The sequence below is a fragment of the Amblyraja radiata genome, chromosome 20 (assembly GCF_010909765.2).
Source record: "Amblyraja radiata isolate CabotCenter1 chromosome 20, sAmbRad1.1.pri, whole genome shotgun sequence".
NCBI classification, from domain to species: Eukaryota; Metazoa; Chordata; class Chondrichthyes; order Rajiformes; family Rajidae; genus Amblyraja; species Amblyraja radiata.
This window is the reverse complement of record NC_045975.1, coordinates 41,771,106-41,793,430: the sequence shown is the minus strand read 5'-3', so window position 1 is coordinate 41,793,430 and position 22,325 is coordinate 41,771,106. Positions and strand designations below refer to the sequence as shown.

Sequence of the window (22,325 nt, the reverse complement as noted above, 5' to 3'; positions counted from 1 at the left end):
CCTCTGGAGCCATTTTGATTCATTACTGTGGTCATAAGCACTTAAGACTCTTTCAGATTTACTAAATGTCCCAGTTATCAAAAAGAATATGAGCTACATTGGCCATTTAGTCCAAGTGAGTATAAGGGTATCCAGCTCACACTCAAGGCAACTAAATAAATGGCTCAAGATTTATCTTTTAAGATGGCCTTTTCTTTAAAATGAAAATGGACATAAAATGTTCTTTGAGTAACACACGGCCAAGTTAACAGCTACAATGACCAGGACAGTCCAGGTAGTGGTGATCACAAATGCTGTTGGACAGCAAGTAAATGGAAATGTGTAAGAAGGAACTACAGATGCTGGTTTAAACCGAAGATAGACACAAAATGCGAGAGTAACTCAGCGGGACAGGCAGCATCTCTGGAGAGAAGGAATGGGTGACGTTTCGGATCGAGACACTTCTTCAGTCTGAAAAAGGGTCTCAAATTGAAACATCACCCATTCCTTCTCTCCAGAGATGCTGCCTGTTCCAGTGAGTAAATGGAAAGGCACACTTGCCACATCAGGTGGTGCAGCGGTAGAGTTGCTTCCATACAGCGCCAGAGGCCCGTGTTCGATCCAGATTATGGGTGCTGTCTGCATGGAGTTTGTACGTTCTCCCCGTAACCATGTAGGTTTTCTCCAGGCGCTCCGGTTCCCTCCCACACTCCACCGACGTACGAGTCTGGAGGATAATTGGCCCTCTGTAAATTGTCCCTAGTGTACGGGTCATCATCTCGGTGGGCGGAGAGGTCTGTTTCCAATAAACAAATCTAACTCATGAGCTCCCTCAATGGATAGCGGGAAAAGCCACCAGCCACCGAGTGAGCAAACTATCCACAGAGAAAGGAGATCTTAGGTTCAATTCAAAGCAGAATGAAACAGTTGGAAATAAATGACACAAAGAGTGCTGGAGTAACTCAGGCAGCATCTCTGGAGAACATGGACAGGTGACATTTCAGGATGGGAAACTTCTTCGGTTGGGTCTCAGTTAGGGTAATGGGATAAGCAAAAAGTGCTATTTTCTTTACGGTATCAGCCCTTCTAAAATGTTTTTGCTTTTTGGGATATTTTTGAAAGATACAGCATGGAAACAGGTCCTTCTGTCTACCAAGTCCACGTTGGCCATCGACCACCCATTCACACTAATGTTATTCCACTTTCACATCTTCCTACACACTAAGGGCAATTTACAGAGGCAGATTAACCTACAAACCTTGGGATGTGGGAGGAAACCAGAGCACCTGGAGGAAACCCTTGTGGTCACAGGCAGAAACAGGGAACTCCAGAATGAACCTGAGAGAAGTGTATAAAATGATGAGAGGCATAGATAGGAGAAAGAGTCAGAACCTTTCTCCCAGGGTGGAAATGCCAAAGGGCAATAATTTTTACACAGGTGGTGGCGAGTGCCTGGAACGTGCTGCCAGGGGTGGTGGTGGAGGGAGATACAATAGGGGCATTTAAGAGATATTTGGATTAGGCACATGGATATTCAGGGAATGGATAGATATGGATGTGTTGGATGATCAGCTATGATCATATTGAATGGCGGTGCAGGCTCGAAGTGCCGAATGGCCTACTCCTGCACCTATTTTCTATGTTTCTATGTAAATGCAGGGAGAGGAGGTTAGTTTACCTCGGCATCATGTTCGGCACAGACATTGTGGGCCAAAGGGCCAGTTCCTGTGCTGTATTGTTCTGTCCTCTATGATGTTGTAAACTTGTCTACGTCAGTTGTATAGCAATCTAATCCCCGTGAATTGCTATTCCAGTTGGCATTATTGTTATTGCTTGTTGTTAACCTTGCGAACCTTGTAGAAAGTTTCAGACATTTTGAGTAGGTCTGGACTCTGTGGACATCTAACTGATTGACGAAGTCTAATGAGGTGTTTGGTAAACTGCTCACAACAGCACTGACTTTGTAGTACCTGCGTATCCATCCAGCAGAGAAGATTGGTCGTCCATCAGTTTTAAGAGTCCAACATAAAATAAATCTGGCAAAATCCAACCCAGTTTCTTGTGTCACAAGTGCACGACATTCGAGTCCAATAATAAATCAATCTTAGAAGTTTTATGATGTGATCTGTCATACAGGAGACAGAAGGATTTGGGGGAGAGGTCCCCAATGGGACATATTTGCTGCTCCCACTTTAGAAGTCATTGGAGAAGATATGGGTTAAAATAGCAAACTCTCCTGCACAGAAATGTCATTCGAATCTTTGACAGAAGTGCCAGTATCAAAATGGAACTGATGTACTACAGCACATTGCAGTCCTGAGAACTATATTCTGCAATCTGTGGGAAAGACACCAAGTGCTGGAGTAACTCACCGAGTTAGGCAGCATCCCTGGAGAACATGGACAGGTGACGCTTTGGGTCGGGATCCAAAATGCCACCTATCCATTTTCTCTAGGGATAGATACAAAATGCTGGAGTAACTCAGCGGGTCAGGCAGCACCTCCGGAGAAAATGTACAGGTGACATTTCTCCACGGATGCTGCCTGACCCATTGAGTTACTCCAGCATTTTGATTCTTTCCTTGGTAAACCAGCATCTGCTAACTATAAATTTTTATTACAAAATATTTTTCCTGACAGGCAATATAAAGAGATTTTAATTAGACATTTCTCCAATTTAAAAAGTCTCTTCATTCCCAAAAAAGGCGAAAATTATAATTCAGCAAGGCCTTTTGTGTGGAAAGGCTAGCTATTAACTAATTCCTCCTGCCTTTGTCTGTGACTCATCATTTACAAGTGGCTCACTACAAATGAAAATCAACATACCAACGTTTATTTATGACTGTAGACTTTAGAGATACTGTGCGTTAACATGCCCTTCAGCCCACCGAGACCACGCCGACCAGCGATCCCTGTACACTAGCATTATCAATAGACAATAGACAATAGGTGCAGGAGTAGGCCATTTGGCCCTTCGAGCCAGCACCGCCATTCAATGTGATCATGGCTGATCATCCCCAATCAGTGCCCCGTTCCTGCCTTCTTCCCATATCCCCTGACTCCGCTATTTATAAGAGCCCTATCTAGCTCTCTCTTGAAAGTATCCAGGGAACCTGCCTTCACCGCCCTCTGAGGCAGAGAATTCCACAGACTCACCACTCTCTGTGAGAAAAAGTGTTTCCTCGTCTCCGTTCTAAATGGCTTACTCCTTATTCTTAAACTGTGGCCCCTGGTTCTGGACTCCCCCAACATCGGGAACATGTTGTTCAAGAAGGAACTGCAGATGCTGGAAGATCGAAGGTACACAAAAATGCTGGAGAAACTCAGCGGGTGCAGCAGCATCTATGGAGCGAAGGAAATAGGCGATGTTTCGGGCCGAAACCCTTCTTCAGACTGATGGGGGGTGGGGGGGACTCCCCCTCCCATTCCCAATCCGACCTCACTGTCCTGGATCTCCTCCATTGCCAGAGTGAGCAACACCGGAAATTGGAGGAACAGCACCTCATATTCCGCCTGGGTTGCTTGCGTCCGGATGGCATGAACGTTGAATTCTCCCAGTTTTGCTAGCCCTTGCTGTCTCCTCCCCTTCCTTAACCCTCGAGCTGTCTCTTCCCATCCCCCCGCCCTCGGGCTCCTCCTCCTCCCTTTTTCCTTCCTTCTCCCCCCCACCCCCCATCAGTCTGAAGAAGGGTTTCGGCCCGAAACGTCGCCTATTTCCTTCGCACCATAGATGCTGCTGCACCCGCTGAGTTTCTCCAGCATTTTTGTGTACCTTCGGGAACATGTTTCCTGCCTCTAGTGTGTCCAAGCACTTAACAATCTAATATGTTTCAAGGAGATCGCCTCTCATCCTTCTATCCTACACACTTGGGACAATTTACAATTTACAATTTACAATTTACAACATGCAAAACCTGCATGTCTTCGTGGGAGTGTGGGAGGAAACTGGAGCACCCAGAGAAACCCCACACAGATCACAGGGAGAGCGTGCAAACTCCGTAGTCAGGATCGAACCCGGGTCTTGGCGCTGTAATGCAGCACATCTACCGCTGCGCTACTGAGTCATTGATACAACTGTACTGCTATAACTGCTGATTCAAAAGAGTTTTATCTATACATTGACATAGAGGTTCTCTGAAACTTCTCTTGCTCTACCCAGTTAGTCACGGATGTGAATTAGTTGTTGAGACTGTCCACACAATCACAGACGCGAAACATGAATGATACGGTGCAACATCTTTTTTGTTGGCATGAAATTGTAAATTATAGATAAGATCAGTCTTATTAGCCTGAAGCTACTCAAAAATAACTAAGGTGGAGTGAGGATCGAAGAATTTTGGTATTCCATGATGTCAGCAATATATCAACAAGGGATGCAAACTAAACACTCCAATGGACCTTGAACTCCCTAATGGATCACAAAGCATTATTACTACAGCAACCATCCATTATAACTACCTCAATATCACTCCTCAACCAAAATATGACCATAAGGCATATTAGCAAAGTTTGGCCATTCGGACCATCGAGTCTACTACACCATTCAATCATAGCTGGTCTATCTTTCCCTCCCAACCCTATTCTACTGCCTTTTCCCCATAACTGCTACAAATCACTAATCTATCATCTCCATCTTAAAAATACCCAATGACAGCCTCCACAGCCGTCTGTGGCAATGAATTCCACAGATTCATCACCCTCTGCTGAAAGAAATTCCTCCTCATCTCCTTTCTAAAGGTACGTCCTTTTATTCTGAGTTCCTTGTGCAAATTCAATGTTGCTGATGTTGTCTTGATACTCTCACTAATCATGAACCTGTCAATCTCCACTTAAAAATACCCAATATCTTGGCCTCCGCTGGCAATGAATTCCACAGAATCACCACTCTCTGTCTAAAGAAATTCCTCCTCATCTCCTTTCCAAAGGTACGTCCTTTTACTCTGAGGCTGTGCCCTCGGCCCTAGACTCTCCCACTAGTGGAAAAATCCTCTCCATATCCACTGTGTCTAGTCCTGGTCTTGGAGATGGTCCTGCTCACCACTTATGAACTGGAGAGGGAGAATGAATGAAGCCAGGCCTACCGTCTTGCTCGGTCTTTGTCATCTCCTCCAGCTTCTTCTGCTTGAGAGTGTCCACTACGTCAGCTAAGCTTCCTTTGCGCCGTTCGGGCGTTCCAAACGCTGCCCCAGAGATCACGTCACTGCGATCTCGGCCTCCTTCATCTGGCTTGTGTGGTGAGGTAGTTGCATTGCGGAAGGAGTACAAGGAACAGACCTTGTTGTTGTCACTATCCTGTTGAAAGAGAGAAGAAACAGTGGGTTAGCATAAAGTGAGCGTTTGAGGGCACTGGGCCTCTACTCGCTGGAGTTTAGAAGGTCGAGGGGGGACCTCATTGAAACTCACAGAATAATGAAAGGCGTAGATAGAGTGGATGTGGATAGGATGTGTCCACTGGTGGGAGAGTCTAGGACCCCAGGTCATAGCCTCAGAATTAAAGGGCACTCTTTTAGAAAGGAGGTGAGGAGGAACTTCTTTAGTCAGAGTGTAGTAAATCTGTGGAACTCATTGCCGCAGAGGGCTGTGGGGGCCCAGTCAGTGGATATTTTTAAGGCAGAGATAGGCAAATTCTTGATTAGTGTAAGAAGGAATTGCAGATGCTGGTTTAAACTGAAGATAGACACAAAAAACTGGAGTAACTCAGCGGGACAGGCAGCATCTCTGGAGAGATGGAATGGGTGTCGTTTTGGGTCAAGACCCTTCTTCAGACATTCTTCAGACCCTATCAAGGCCGACCAAGATGCCACATCCAATCTAGTCCCATTGGGCTCATATCCCTCTCGACATTTCCTATCCATGTCCCAGTCGAAAAATATCTTTAAAATGCTGTTATGGGAAACAGTTCTGCCTAGAACCAGAAGAAATTGTAGAGATTTGTAGATGTAGCTCAGTCTATCACAGAGACCAGAATTCCCACCATAGACACCATCTATATTTCACACTGGCTTGGAGAAGCAGCTGACATAATCAAAGACTTGTCGCACCCCAATCATTCCTTCTTCTCAACACTCCCTTCAGGCAGAATGTACCTGGAAAGTGCTGGAAAGTGGAAAGCTGGAATGTGCGCACCACCAGACATAGGAACAGCTTCTTCCCCTCTGTTATCAGGCTGAACAGTGGCCAATTAAGCCTACCAGCTTCCTATGTCTTTAGCATGTGAAGCTGAAACCAGAGCATCCAGTGGAAACCAACACGATAGCAGTTCTTACTTGCAGCAGCACAACAGAATATGTAAACATAGTTGTACACTGTAAACAATATAATAAACGAGAAGAAATGTTTTTATATATATATATACACACACACACACACATATATATATATTTTATACATACCCACATATTATATATACATACATACATTTATATACAAACGCACGCATAAATGTTGTATATATATATACACACACACACACACACATATATGTTTATGATGATACCTGGCAATTTAAGCTCCTCTGCCAATTTATGTTGAGAGAAAGTGTACATGCAAACTCCACACAGACATCACTACAGATCAGGATTAAACCCGGGTTACTGCAGCTGTGACTATCATATTTACAATTTAAAAAATATATCTTTGAGTGGATCATCTTCACTGGGTGAATATTTTTCCATATCTATTCCTTTACTGGGTTGCCATCATCCTGCTGTGAAATTCTGGAGGCTCTCCATTTTAGTACAGAAGTAATGTTTTTCTTTCAACCATCTCTGCCCTATACCCAGAAAAGCATCACAAACTTGATAATAAAGCGTGACAAACTTGATAATAAATTGCAAGTTAATGCAGGATGTTGAATCAACTGACAACCCAAGCAAATCTGTTGCTGGTTTAAACCAGTGATGTCACCAGTGGCGGCACAGTGGTGTAGCAGGTAGAGCCGCTGCCTCGCAGAGCCAGACACCCGGTTTCGATCCTGACCTCGGGTACTGTCTGCGTGGAGTTTGCACGTTCTCCCAGTGGGTTTCCTCCAGTTGCTCCGGTTTCCTCCCACATCCCAAAGACGTGCAGGTTTATATGGCCCTCTGTAAATTGCCTCTACAGTGACAATGGATGGAGGGAGTGGATGAGAAAGTGGGATAACATAGATCTAGTGTGAAGGGGTGATCGATGGTCAGCATGGACTCGTTGGGCCGAAAGACCTGTTTCCATGCTGCATCTTTCAACCATTTCAATCAATATTTCAATCAATGGAGAAGTCTGAAGAAGAGTTCCGACCCAAAACATCACCTATTCCTTTTCTCCAGAGATGCTGCCTGACCTTGCTGAGTTACTCCAGCTTTTTGTGTCAATCTTCGGTATGAACCAGCATCTGCAGTTGCTGCCTACATAATATTTATATCAATCATCAATTGCCCGGACGGTGCTAGGTTGTGGGTTGAGGCCCTAGACTGCCTCATTAGGGACAAGGAACTGCAGATGCTGGTTTACATCGAAGATTGACACAAAAAACTGCAAAGGTCACAAAACACATGCCAATTGGAGGAACAGCACCTCATATTGCACTTGGTCAGCTTACAACCCAGTGGTATGAATTTGATTTCTCTAATTTCAAATAACCCTTGCATTCCCTATCAATCTATCCCTCCCCCACCCTAATCATCCTGCTAGTTTCACTGTACGTTCCCCAATGTTATCATCTCTTCCACAGCCAACAATGGACCATTGTGGGCACTACCTTTCTGGAGTCATTGGTGCCGGCTCTGATTTGTTCCGTACCTTTTCATACAGTACCTCTAATTTCCCTCCCCCCCCCCCTCCCCCCCCCGCACTCAGTCTGAAGAAGGGTCTAGACCAGAAACGCCACCTATTCCTTTGCTCCAGAGATGCTGCCCGACCTGCAGAGTTACTTCAGCACTTTGTATCTATCTTCTGCCTCATTCATCGTCAGTCTGTGATCAATGGGGGGTTTTGCTGACAACAAGCTCTTGTAATAATGACATTGCACAGAACATGTCAGGAACTTAACTCAGGCGATCGTGCCGATGATGGTTTCATCCAGAAAGCCAGGGGCAAGTCTCTTGTGAATTTTGCAAACTAAATTGGCCCGATTCTTATTACATTAAAGCCATAAAAGTTCTGTGAAAATGGAATTAGGGTAAATGCAAAATAAAGTATTGATAATCGGCATGAACAGGCTTTCAGTGATGATCTCTGCGAAGAAGATTTTCTTCCAGATAAAATGCGAAGGATGATTTTGCACAGTTCTGAGTGTTTCCTGAGATTAACAGCTCTCTCAGCACTCGTCGAGAAGTGAGATCCAATCTCGACGCACGGGTTTCACGGGTGTGCCACGCAGCAACTCAAGCTATGGGTGTTCTTTGACACTACGACCAAGCCAAATATTGCATCTTTCATGCGAGGTTAAGTAACACACGGTGTTGCTCGTACAACCCAACGCCAAGCCCCTCCGTATGCGGAGCCGCCGACAATGACACAACTAAATTAGATCTCAGCAAACCTCCAATTTATTAAATCTATATCTATTGAATGTTGTTGATTGGATTAATATTGTTTTTAAAGGTCTACTGAGATCGGAGCTCTGCAGAACTTCATTGTTCCCTGAAGGCAGACTCACTGACAAAAGCTGCCGATGGTGTTGAACGAGTGCATCTGTTCTCACTGTGTGTCTGCCTACTGACATATGTGGAGCAAGCAGTTACATAAGATCGTGTTGTATAGCCAGGAGCTGGCAGAGTAAACCGGGCCAACAAGAGACTTAAAGGAGCAAACTAATCTCAAACTGAAACTGTAACATTCTCAACCCTCGTACCTCCAAAACCCTACTTGGAAGATTTGCGATCTGGCTAACTTAGTTTAGATTAGAGATACAGCGTGGAAACAGGCCTCTTTGGCCCACAGAGTCCATGCCAACCAGCGATCAACCATACACTAGTTCTATCCTACAGTGTAGAGGCAATTTGATCATTTTTTACCAGTTTTTTAAAAACACTAATATCCCACTTTCTCATCCACTCCCTATACACTAGGGGAAATTTACGGAGGCCAATTAACCTCCTACAAACCTACACATCTTTGGAGTGTGGGAGGAAACTGGAGCACCCTGAGAAAACCCACACAGTCACGGGGTAAATGTGTAAACTCTGCACAGACGGGCTGGAAGCCGGGTCTATGCCACTGTGAGGCAGCAACTCTACCATTCCACCACTGTGCCAACTCTTAAGGGAACGTGTGAAGAGCCATCTCACAAGGTGAACCATTGAAACCAGCTCTCGCAGGCGGATATAAAAACATTCCATGGAATTCCCTGCCACAGAGGGCAATGGAGGCCAAGTCACTGGATGGATTTAAGAGAGAGTTAGATAGAGCTCTAGGGGCTAGTGCAGTCAAGGGATATGGGGAGAAGGCAGGCACGGGTTATTGATAGGGGATGATCAGCCATGATTACAATGAATGGCGGTGCTGGCTCGAAGGGCCGAATGGCCTCCTCCTGCACCTATTTTCTATGTTTCTATGTTTCTATGATGACAGAAGTTACTCCAAAATGTCCAGAAGGCACAGATGCTTGAAAACAGATGCGGACTACCAGACACAGGTACAGCCTCTGTTATCGGGCTTCTGAACGGTCCATCCACAAGCTAGGGTGCTGTCCAATTCACCTCTACCCCATTGCGGACATTGGACTTTGTCTATGGAACTGAATCCTGAGAACTATATTCTGCACTCTGTGTCTTCCCCTCTGCTCGACATATTGTACATGAGTTGGACTTGATTGTATCAATGTATGGTACAGTATCTGTTTGGATGGCATGCAAAACAAAGCTTTTAACCATACCTTGGTATACGTCAAGATAATTTTAATTCTAAACAATATGCATTCTTCCCACTCTAGCTGCATGTCCTGTGTAGACTTATGGAGTTATGGACATGGACCCAAAGATCTCTCTGTACATCAAAGCTGTTAAGGGCTTTGCCATCAATTGTACATTTTTCCCCTTACATTGGAATAATCACACATACATATTAGAATTGAGAGTGCAACTGGGAAATTAGTAGTCAAAATAAACCATAGCCAGTTCCCTGTAGACTTCCCAGCTTCTGCTAGCTTCTGCTCAGTGCAAATAAGTGCTTTTTTCAATTTAAGACAGCACACTCCCATATGAGTAATATTGCTCAGTTAATTACAAAGAGCTTAATTCTGCCCAGATTAGTGTGGGCTTCTCCGACTACTGAGCACTCCTATCATTTGCAACCACGGAGGTATCACACAGACCCTCAAAGCACAAGCAAGTACAGACATCTTGGGATAATTCCTAACCAGAGATAATGGGCACAGGCAGACGCATCTTTTAATTACCTTTATTTCAACATTTTAATTAAAGAGTATTAATTGTATCATGTCGCAGTGGTTCAGTTGTGGTTGTCTTTCAGTTGTACGGCTGGGATGCATTAAAACCATCTCTGGAGTTTATTTTCCTTTCTACTGGGACAAACCAACATTTAGCTCGGAATTCCATTATCCTCTATGTTATTCTGTATTGCCGTCATCGTACTTTTGCCAGATTAATCCTGGTTCACATCTGCATTGAATTCCGAGATGGCAAAATGATAACATTCGATGCCGATGCAAGGAACTGCAAATGCTGGTTTACAACAAAAAAAAGCCACAAAGTGCTGGAGTAACTCAGTGGGTCAGGCAGCCTCTCTGGAGGGACCCTTCTACAGACTGATTGGAGTAGGGGGGATAAATCTGGAAGAGTGAGGTGGGGGCGGGACAAAGCCTGGTGAGTGATTGGTGGATACAGGTGAGGCGGGGGTTCATTGTCAGATGGGTGGACAAAGGCCAGAGGATAGGACAAAAGGCCATGTGATGAGAGAAGTGAAGTGTGAAGCCAGAGGAAAATGGAAGGTGAAAGTGGGTATAGGTGAAAGGGTAGGTGGAAAGTGGAACGGGATAGGGAGAATTGGGTTCACACCCATTATATTCAATGAAAGACTTCAGCCATTGAGGACATTGCCATTTCAAACATGAAGTCAGATCACAAACTTATAGACATTCATCTATGGTGTGTGTGCGAGCGTGTGTGTGTGCAAGCGTGTGTGTAATGGCATCAGTTTTACTGAGTAATATATCTTGCGCTGCTGAAAGTAAGAATGTCATTGTTCCATTTTGGGACATATGACAATAAAACACTTTTGACGTGGGTCATGCCCATCTGTACTGTTGATACCAATGGACCCGAATATGGAGACGCAAAAGACTGCAGATGCTGGAATCTTAAGCAAAACACAAAGTGTTGGAGGAACTCAGGTGGTCAGGCAGCATCTGTGGAAGGGAATGAACAGGCGATGTTTTGGATCAGGACCCTTCTTGGGGAGTTTGCATCCTGGGGGCATGAACATTGAATTCTCCCAATTTTGCCAGCCCTTGCTGTCTCCTCCCCTTCCCATCTCTCCCTCAGCCCTTGGGCTCCTCCTCCTCCTTTTTCCTTTCTTCTCCCCGCCCCCACCCCCCATCAGTCTGAAGAAGGGTTTCGGCCCGAAACGTTACCTATTTCCTTCGCTCCATAGATGCTGCTGCACCCGCTGAGTTTCTCCAGCATTTTTGTGTCCCTTCTTGAAACTACTGAAGATGGTCTGAAGAAGGGTCACCGACCCAAAACCTTGCCCGTCCATTCCCTCCACAGATGCTGCCCAACCCGCTGAGTTCCTCCAGCACCTTCTGTTTTGACCCAAAGAGTTGTGGGTAGGATGGACAGCTAATTGGCTTTGTGCATGCATGATTCAGCGTGGTTTTGGCTACAGCAAAGTAAAAGAGACCTCTGATCGTCCAGCTATTACACAGAAGTCACTGCAAAAACGATCTCATTGTTATGTGCAAGCCTTCCAGCCCTTAAATGCCAGCAATTGCCTATAATTTCACATTATTAGCTGGTTCCACAGATTCCACAAACACCTTTATTGTCCAGTCTGTGGTTACTGAACCTTTAAGAGTTGAACAGACATAAAAGATAAATCCAAGTAAAGAAAGGAGGAGAAGGATTGGCTGTAATCCAAGACAGATAATCCTTCTAAACATGCAGGAATGCAGTAATCTCCCGAGTGAATGTTGGCTGTTTTGGTGTATGGGTAATTTCATTCGCAGTGCATGGCCTGACCACAAAGTGCAGCCACCATTGTTCCACAATCATACAGGTCCACCCTCTATCCCAGTGTTTGGAGGTGTAAGGTATGGCTTCTCCTTCAAGAGATGGGTAAGGCACTTATTGTTTAGTTTAGAGATACAGCGCGGAAACAGGCCCTTTGGCCCACCGAGTCCGCACCAACCACTGATTCCCACACACTAACACTATCCAACACACACTAGGGACAATTTACAAATTTTATCGAAGCCAGTTAGCCTACAAAGCTGTACGTCTTTGGTGTGTGGGAGAAAACCAGAGAAAACCCACGCAAATCACGGGGAGAATGTACAAACTCCATACAGATGGCGCCTGTAGTCAGGATTGAACCCGGATCTCTGGCACTGTAAAGCAGCAACTCCACCACTGTGCCACCTTGCCGCACACACTATGAAACGAGTACAAGCCAGAACACAAGATATTGCCTATGACGTGAATGTACGGAGGCACAGTGGTGCAGCGAATAGACCTGCTACCTCACAGCGCCAGAGTCTCAGGGCCCATCCAGACCTCGGAGGTTGTCTGTGTGTGGGCTTAACATGTACTCCCTGTAGCCGGGTGGGCTTCCTTCTATTTCCTCCCACATCGCAAAGACATGCGGGTTTGTAGGTCAATTGGCATTCTGTAAACATGCCTCTAGTGCAGGGGTGGGGAACCTGCAGCCTTCTAGGCCATTAAGTGCGGCCTTTTGAATGAATCCAAATTTTGTAGAACAAATCCTTGTATTTTTATTAATATGTTTTTGTTCGTCCTTTATTATTTTTATTTTAATCTTAAAATGAACGTATTTCAAATACCAAAGAGTAAAAGAAGTTCAACGAAATAATCCTCCCCGACTGACGGCCACAATTTAAACATTAGTAAGTCATGAGGGCTATTTTAACACCTGTTATGCTCATGATTTAGTTCTAATGTGCCTCTAGAATGTATGTTAACTTTGACATGCACGAAAAATGCTTTCTTGCTTTTCAACCACTTATTGCTGCGAATCTGCATTCTCCTACCAAAACCAAATCAAGAACCCCCTTAAGGTCACAAATGACGGATACCCATCCAGAAGATCAGCTGAAACTGCGTACCTCCATGTTGCAACCAAATATTCAAATGCTTTCCCACAAATAGCAGTCACAACAAAGTCATTAAAAGGTTAGTTAACTTTAGAATTAATTTTTCTTTTCATTTTCTTGAAGTTAGTACATAGTAGTTATTTTTTTACAAAATAATGTACATTTTGAAGTATATCTAATTGAAGTTTCTTGGATGCGGCCTTATTAGATTACAACTAAATTAATGCGGCCTTCCAACATGAAAAGGTTCCCCACCCCTGCTCCAGTGTGTAGGGAGTGGATGGGAAAGTGGGATAACACAGACCTAGTGTGAACGGGCGATCGATGGTTGGTGTGGTGGGTAGACGGGGCTGTTTCCATGCTGTTTCTTTCAGCAATCAATCATGTTTACTTTAGCTTGGTTTAGTTTAGTTTAGAGATACAGCATCGAAACAGGCCCATCGGCCCACCGAGGCCACGTTGACTATTGATCACCCGCACATTAGTTCTATGTTATCGCACTTTCCCATCCAGTCCCTATACATGAGGGGCAATTTACAGAGGCCAATTATCTTCAGTCAGACTTTACTGGATTTTATCTTGCTCTAAACGTTATTCCCTTTATCCTGTATCTGTACACAGTGGATGGCTCAATAGTAATCATGTACAGTCCGCTAACTGGTTAGCACACAACAAAAAGATTTTTACTGCACCTCGGTACACCAGACAGTAAACTAAACTAAATTAAACTAAAAATGAGGTCCAAGGTGAGCTGGACAACTGGATTCAAAATGGCTCAGTGACAGATGCAGAGGTCAGTAGTGGAGGGCTGTTTTCCTGATTGGGTTAGGGTGTCATTTTCTGGACAATGGGACAAATTTCTCTCTGGTCCTCACTGGAATCACGGCTTGAGATGTGTTATCCCCATGTACTGCCACTTTGTACTGGCCCATGGTCTCATTATCTTCATCCAAATCTACTGGCCTTATCCTGGCCCTAGTAGGAGTCAGCCTGGGTCTACCTCTGGTTTAGACCAATGTCTGGATAACACTGTTCGGTGACTGGGTCTGTAGTGCCTCAATGCATTTCTCTCTGCCCTCTTCCTGTGATGGGTTGACCAATTCATGTTTGTTTCTTGGCCCAGGAACTTGAGAGACTGGGCCCTGTGCTGCTGGATGTGTCCACTGCCAGGTTTGTACTACTCCCCCCTTGTTACATTGCTGAGCTGTCCTATCAGTCTAGGATTAGGTTATCATTTACTGAAGGAGGGTCTCAACCCGAAACGTCGCCCATTCCTTCTCTCCAGAGATGCTGCCTGTCCCGCTAGCTTTGTGTCTCTCTTAGGTTATCATTTATTGGGCAGTGGGAAAAAATGCCCTCTGGTGCTCAATGATCTCCCCCTGGAGATTCCTTTTCACCATGTACTGCCCGTTTGGTTTGGCCCACAGTCTCATTACCTTTGTTCCAATCTACTTGCCTTTACACTTGCCCTTCTGTAGATTAGTAGGAGTCAGTTGGGGTGCACCCTATATTTGAGCTTATGCCAGGTTAAGGCCATTGCGATCTCGTGTCTGTAACCCTTCCATTTCCTCTCTACCCGCTTCCTATGGCCAGTTGACCAATTTATGTTTGTTTCTCGGCCCATGATCTCGAGGGTCTGGATCCCGTGCTGCTGGAAGTGTCTGCTGGACTGGACTTCATAGGGTTAGGATCAGTCACTGGCCTGTGACCTGTTGTATGTCAGGGGCCTGTGCTGCCTCCACTGTTGTTCATCATCTGCCATTACTGAAGCTCCTTTTCTCTCTCCACAGATGCTGCCTGATCCACTGAGTATTACCAGAGTTTTTGATTTAAATTATTGTCTGGCCAGCCTGATTAAAGTTTTTGGGAAGGTAATAAGGAAGCACATTTACCATCAGGCCGATGAAAAAATAAAACTCCATTGAATCCAAGGGAAAGGGACAAGTTTGTGCTGAAATCGGTATCGTGCCAGAATGCATAGGGCATGTATGGAGGGCTGTACTGTTGCTTTCTTTATCATGAGTTTATTCTGCTACTCTGATTCTATTGAAAATCTACCAAACTCCAAAGGATCATCCATGGTTTAGGTTTATTATTAGTACCATGTGTACCAAGGTACAGTGAAAAGCATTGTTTTGCATGCTATTCACTGGGATCAGATTTACTTTAGAGACACAGCGCGGAAACAGGCCCTTCAGCCCACCAAGTCCGTGCAGACCAGCGATCACCCTGCACACCAACTTTATCCTACACACTAAGAACAATTTACAATTTTACCAAAGCCAATTAACCTACAGGTCTGCACATCTTTGGGGTGTGGGAGGAAACCGAAGGACCCGGAGAAAACCCACATGGTCACAGGGAGAACATCCAAACTCAGTCAGCATAGTCAGCACAGCACCAGGGTCAGGATAGAACCTGGGTCTCTAGCACTGTGAGGCAGCAACTCTACTGCTGCACCCCTGTGCTGCCCTATACACATAGATACAATCAGTTAAAACTCAAGAACAATAGGTAGAGCAAAGGGGAAGATACAGAGTGCAGAATATAGTTCTCAGCATTGTAGCGCATCAGGTCCAGAGACAAAGTCCAATGTCCACAATGGGCTAGAGGTGAATCGGACAGTACCCTAGCTTATCCATGATATCTTCAGTGCTCTAATTTTACATTGGCACTTTTCTTTTACTCCGATTACAAACAGTATAAATTCTAGCCTTCGACATAGACTATATTATAATAACTCAAGGGAAAATGCAAAGAATGTTAGAGAATCAACATCAAAGGCCAATTCCTAACCATTAGATGTTAATGTTTATCTTGTGTACAAGCCTCTTTCTATCTTTCTTCATCTTCATGCTTCCAGTGAAGCCAGCATTAAGATCAGCCCCATTTGATTATTTAGCTTCCTTTAAATACATCCACATTGTTCATATGTTCCATTCCCATCAGCAGCAAATTCAACATCTCCTCCACAAATTTCTAAGCACAAAATTATTGTCTGAATCCCTATTGGATTTCTGGGGACTATCTGACTCCTCCCACAAATGAACACTCCCAAAGTATTGAAGTAGCTCAGTGATTCAGGCAGCATCTCTGGGGAAGTGCAGGAAGGAACTGCAGATGCTGGTTTACACCAAAGACAGACACAAAATGCTGGAGTAACCTAGCAGCACAGGCAGTATCTCTGGATCGAAGGAATGGGTGATGTTTCGGGTCGAGACCTCACTTCAGACTGAATGGGTGACGTTTAGGATCGACAACCTTCTTCAGACTGAATGGGTGACATTTCGGGTCGAAACTCTTCTGAAGAAGGGTCTCGATCCATGTTGTCACCCTCCTATCCAGAGAATAGTTCGGCTGAGTTACTCCAGCATTTTGTGTCTATCTACAGCACCTCTGGAGAACAGGTGACGTTTGGGTCAGGGCCCTTCTTCAGACACACGTCTCTTTATATCATGGCACGATACAAGAATATTTCAAGTGATATTATTAGTGAAGATTTCTAAAGTGTTCTGAACTCATTCAGCACAGGACTGAAAGAAAATTCTTACATTCTCAATGCAACATTTTTTCTCAAAGCAATCTCAATTATTTAACCATGCATTATCTCAAGGCAGTATGTAAAAACCCAGTCAACATAATCTCTGAAGAGAGATACAATGGGAATGATAGGTGCTTAATGAAAATATTTGTAACACTGAAGCAAGAACAATAGAAGCCATTATATACAGTAATATACAACCAATTCACTGAATATATGATAGGTAATGCAATCAGCCAGATGATGAAAGTATATGGCCAGGGGCAAAATTCCAACATTGTTATTTCGAGGTTTACCAGCTTAAATCATTCTATTCAGCGAGTATAGACTAAAATGTTCTAATATTTATTTATAATTTTATGGTGAATTTGGTCTCACAATTCACAAACTATGTAAGGTGATCCTTACTGGTGAAATACAACTGGCTTTTTGATAAATACTCACGGCATAGACGTTAACAACATTGTTGCTAACGACAATCTCTTAAAGGAAAGTCGAAGGGAATTACTTTTTGTTCAAAGTATTTCCTCTTCACTCTTATCGAAGAAAATTATGTCATATCTTAAAACAAAATCAAATTTCCCAACTCATTATCTTCGTGTAATTTAGCTCTTCCGCCCACCAGAGCCAGTCGGTTATCAGCCGTTAGACTTTAGAGATCCAGCATAGAAACAGGCCATTCGGCCCATCGAGTCCGTGCCGACCAGTGATCACCCCGTACACTAGCTCTATCTGACACACTAGGGACAATTTTACAACTTGCCAAAGCCAATTAACCTACAAACCTGCTTGTCTGAAGTGTGAGAGGAAACCGGAGCACCTGGAGAAAACCCACGCATTCACAGTGAGAACGTACAAACTATGTACCGATAGAACTCGGAGTCAGGATCGAACCCGGGTCTCCGGCGCTGTAAGGCAGCAACTCTACCGCTGCGCCACCCTCAAACCCTGTCCTAGAAGTGTATAACATTTGCAAAGACACACTGTATTGTAGTCACAAAGTTGCAAAGACGACCTCATGTCCAGCAGATCAATTTAGGCAATTGTCTCCCCTCGGAGCAGATTCCATTGAAAATTATCTGACTTTGAAGCATGCAGCCCGGGGGATTTGACACTGGGACAATGGTGGGAGGCTCCAGTACTATGGCATTTATTTCCCGATTATACTGCCGAAGCAGCAGGAACAAGCTACAGTGTGTTCTTCAGCATGTACTGTATACTGGACAAGACATACACTGATTGTTCTCTACATTGGAAAACCAGCAGACTGCACTCAGGGTATATTTTCCTGAGTTGTTGTTCATCTGGCAACATTTGATGCCTCTGGTAACAACTTATGTAGTACAGTACATGGGACACACAATGCTGGCGTAACTCAGCGCGTCAGGCAGCATTCCTGGAGAACATGGATAGATGATGTTTCTCATCAGACTGAAGAAAGGTCCTGACCCGAAACTATCCATGTTCTCCAGAGATGCTGCCTGACTCGCTGAGTTACTCCAGCACTTTATGTGGGTTTTTTTTGTAAACCAGCATTTGCAGTTCTTTCTTCACGGAATACAGTGTTGTGAACACTTCATAGAGTTTAGTTTCTGCACATTTATAAACTTTCTTTTTCAACATGAAATTTGGCACATGGAATATAATGGCTGCCCTTCACATTTTCCTCTTCTTTTCCTATATTAACTTGAGGTTGGAGGAGATGCAGGTCCCTAGATGTCAGCTGATCTACATCGGAACTAGATGTCAGCTGATCTACATCGGTGCATCTCCTACAACCTCATCTATTGCAGCAGCTGCTCTAGATGTCAGCTGATCCACATCCGTGAGATCAAGCATAGGCTTGCCGATCGTTTCGCCGAACACCTCCGCCAAGAAGTGGGGGGAGGACCAAGTGTGGCAAGTGATAATGGCTTCAGTCTGAAGAAGGGTCCCGACCCAAAACATCACCCATCCATGTTCTCCAGAGATGCTGCCTGGACCGCTGAGTTATTCCAGCACTTTGTGTCTATTTCGCCCCAGAACTGGGTCATGTTGGGGCTCAGAGAACACCGTCAGACAGTGCTGTGTTTTTTTGGCAGTCACTCTTTGAATGTTTCTTCTGACAGTTAATTACCACAAATTAATTTTTCATTTTACTAAGGCACTGTTGGAATACACGGGATTGCTTTTTGCAGATGAACAGACCAGTGCCGTCTGGATCACTGTCTGAATCCCTGCCGATGCCAATGGTTTTCCGTGACTGGCAATCCTGGAGATACCAGGATCACAACTGTTCTCTTTTTGTGAGCAGTCAGGTGCCGAGTTATCGCCCTGTGTTTAATTCACACAGGCATTCTGCAGAGGGTGGTCATTTAACATCAGAATAAGGGTATCAACAAGAGCATCTCATTATACATTGTGTATAAAATCATGAGGTATAGAGATGAATGCACAGTCTCCAGAATAGGGGAATCAAGAACCAGAGGACATAGGTTTAAGGTGAGAGGGGAAAGATTTAGTGGCTACCTGAGGGACATCTTTTTCATTGAGAGGGTGCTGGGTGTATGGAACAAGCTGCCTGAGGAGGCAGATACTGTAACAACATTTAAAAGACATTTGGAAAGGTGCATGGATTGGAAATGTTTAGAGGGATATAGGTCAAATAGAGGTTAAAAAATGGGGCATCTTGGTCAGCATGGGCAAGTTGGGCCGAAGGGCCTGTTTCCGTGCTGTATGACTCTCTATGAGACTTAATGATGATTAATAGCCTCTTATATTTCTACAGCAAGTTGAATGTTATAAAACAGCCAAGATAAGCATTATCATGCAGAATTGAACGCTCAGCCACGTAACTACATTTTTGGGCAGGTAACCAAAGGATGACTCAAAGGAGGAGTGAGAATTGGAGGTCAAGGGGTTTGGCACCAGTTGCAGAATTCACAATGAGTTCAGGAAGCACTAATCTGATTGAATACCCTGTACAAGTTTCCGCAGACTGCAGGCCCATATTTTATCTGGAATGGAAAAGCAAACCTTGTATTCCGCTCGAAGTCAGCCACGATAAGGTGCAGCACAGTCATTGCTTCAATGTTTCGGTTCTGGTCACCCCATTACAGGATGGGTGTGGGGGCTTTGAAGAGTGTTCGGAAGAGGTTTGTCAGAACACGTCTTGGATTAGAGGGTATCAACTATGAGAGTGAGCATTATTATCTCCAGAATGTTGGAAGTTGAGTGAATGCCTGATAAAAACATATAAAACTACAAGAGGCATAGATAGGTCATAATGTAATGTGATAGGAGCAGAATTAGGCCATTCGGCCCATCAAATCTACACCATTCAATCATGGCTGATCTATCACTCCTAACCCCATTTTCCTGCCTTCTCCCCATAACCCTTTACACCCGTACTAATCAAGAATCTATCTATCTCTGCCTTAAAAATATCCACCAACGGTCTCCTGTGGCAACCTTTTTCCCAGGATGGAAATATCAAAGACCATTGTTTGCGATAAGGGCAAAGTATTTCAGGTCAGGTCGGGGGGAGTTCCCCCCACCACGGGTACCGTGTAATCCCGTGCTACCTGCTCTATAGTCGCATAGTCGGTGACTAAACCGTCTCCCCCACCTGGTTTGCCAGTTGAGGAGGGGGCTGTGGACCCCCAGCAGGACCAAAAACAAGACCTGTCAAAGGGCGGATGAGCTCCTAGCGAGCCAACGGCCATCCACACTTCAGTAGAAGTTGCGTTCACTGTCGTACATAGCATTGTAAGGCACCGTGCCCGTTGATGTTTTCAACGATGAAGGTGATGTTGATAATGATGCTAAGTATAAAGGAGATGTGTGGGACACATTTTTTCATATAAAGAGTGGTGGGCGCCTGGAACGTGCTGCCATGGGTGGTGGTGGAGGCAGATACGATAGTGGCGTTTAAGTGGCATTTTAGACACAGGGATATGCAAGGAATGGAGGGATATGTATCACGTTCTGGCAGAGGCGATTACTTTATCTAGACATCATATTTGCCACAGATGTTGTAGACCAAAGCGTTTGTTCCTGTACTGTACTGCGCTGTCCTATGTTCAATGTTTCAATTCAATGAAAGTTAAAATTTCTGGAGACTGGAGGAATGCTTTGAATGTGGCACGACACTTAGTAATATCAGTAAGTAGTTGTACAGTATAAGCAAATTATGCTTTTGCATAAGGGTGAGTAAACTTAGACACCCTATTACTGGAATCAATGGAGACAAGTGCCAAAGAAAGCCCCTACAGACTCATAAATTTGCAGGGTAAATATAAATCAATCATATTACAAAAGAGCAGACGCACAATAATGGATGGGCAATGTTCCATCGAGGGCTTACTTCAATGACAGAAAGATTACAATTAACTTGATTCAGGTCATTAAACACGGAGAACACAAGCAAAATACAATTGGCCTAATGCAAAGGCAATTCATTAGTGCTGTGAGCTCACAGAGAGAAGAAAGGCAGGTACTGATGCACAGAGACTGTAGGCAAAAGCATCTTTATGAGTTGTCATCCCAAGAGGTGATGATTCATCCCCGACTAAAACCACACGTTGGGTTGCCAACTTTATCACTCTCAAATAAGGGACAAAAGGTCAAAATACGGGACAAATTCCCGACGGCAATTCGTTGACCGACTCGGCCGTGGCTGGGTGAATGATGAGTTGGCCCGGTGCTGAACTGCACACAAAGCCCAGCCAGCGGGCCAGCTGAGGAGGTTCGGCCCGGCACCCCATCCAACTCATGAGCCGATGATCGGCCATGAGAAGGAGTGGTGGTGGTTTCGGCGGTAAGCGAAAGTCCGAATGTCGGACAGCTGGCCGGGCTGCCAACCGACAGGGCCACAGGCGAGGCGTTGCTGCTGCACTCCATGGGCTGCACTACGTCGGGATGGGTGAGGCGGGGCCGGACGCGGCGCTCCAACCTGACAGTCCCCTCGACCCAAGTAGTAGCAGTCGAATACGGGACAAGGGCGGTCCTAATATGGGACAAACCAATTTATGGGATAGGGCTCTGGTGAGACCACATCTGGAGTATTGCGTACAGTTTTGGTCTCCTAATTTGAGGAAGGACATCCTTGTGATTGAGGCAGTGCAGCGTAGGTTCATGAGATTGATCCCTGGGATGGTGGGACTGTCATATGAGGAAAAATTGAAAAGACTAGGCCTGTATTCACTGGAGTTTAGAAGGATGAGGGGTTATCTTATAGAAACATATAATAAAATTATGAAAGGACTGGTCAAGCTAGATGCAGGAAAAATGTTCTCAATGTTGGACGAGTCCAGAACTAGAGGCCACAGTCTTAGAATAAAGGGGAAGCCATTTAAGACTGAGGTGAGAAAAAACATTTTCACCCAGAGAGTTGTGAATTTGTGGAATTCCCTTCCACAGAGGGCAGTGGAGGCCACGTCACTAGATGCATTTAAGAGAGAGTTAGATAGAGCTCTAGGGGCTAGTGAAATCAAGGGATATGGGGAGAAGGCAGGCACGGGTTATTGATTGGGGACGATCAGCCATGATCACAAGGATC

The 22,325-nt window shown here is 44.7% G+C and overlaps 1 protein-coding gene across 8 annotated transcripts in view; it reads right to left on the bottom strand.

Annotated features, from left to right (window-relative positions):
* Positions 1–22,325, bottom strand: part of sox6 (SRY-box transcription factor 6) — a 651,687-nt gene that overhangs the window by 338,800 nt on the left and 290,562 nt on the right. For all 8 annotated transcript variants that reach the window (XM_033038493.1, XM_033038492.1, XM_033038491.1 and 5 more), the window contains one exon: positions 5,060–5,270. In XM_033038493.1, the coding sequence (XP_032894384.1) occupies positions 5,060–5,270 (211 nt within the window). The remainder of the gene's footprint in view (positions 1–5,059; positions 5,271–22,325) is intronic.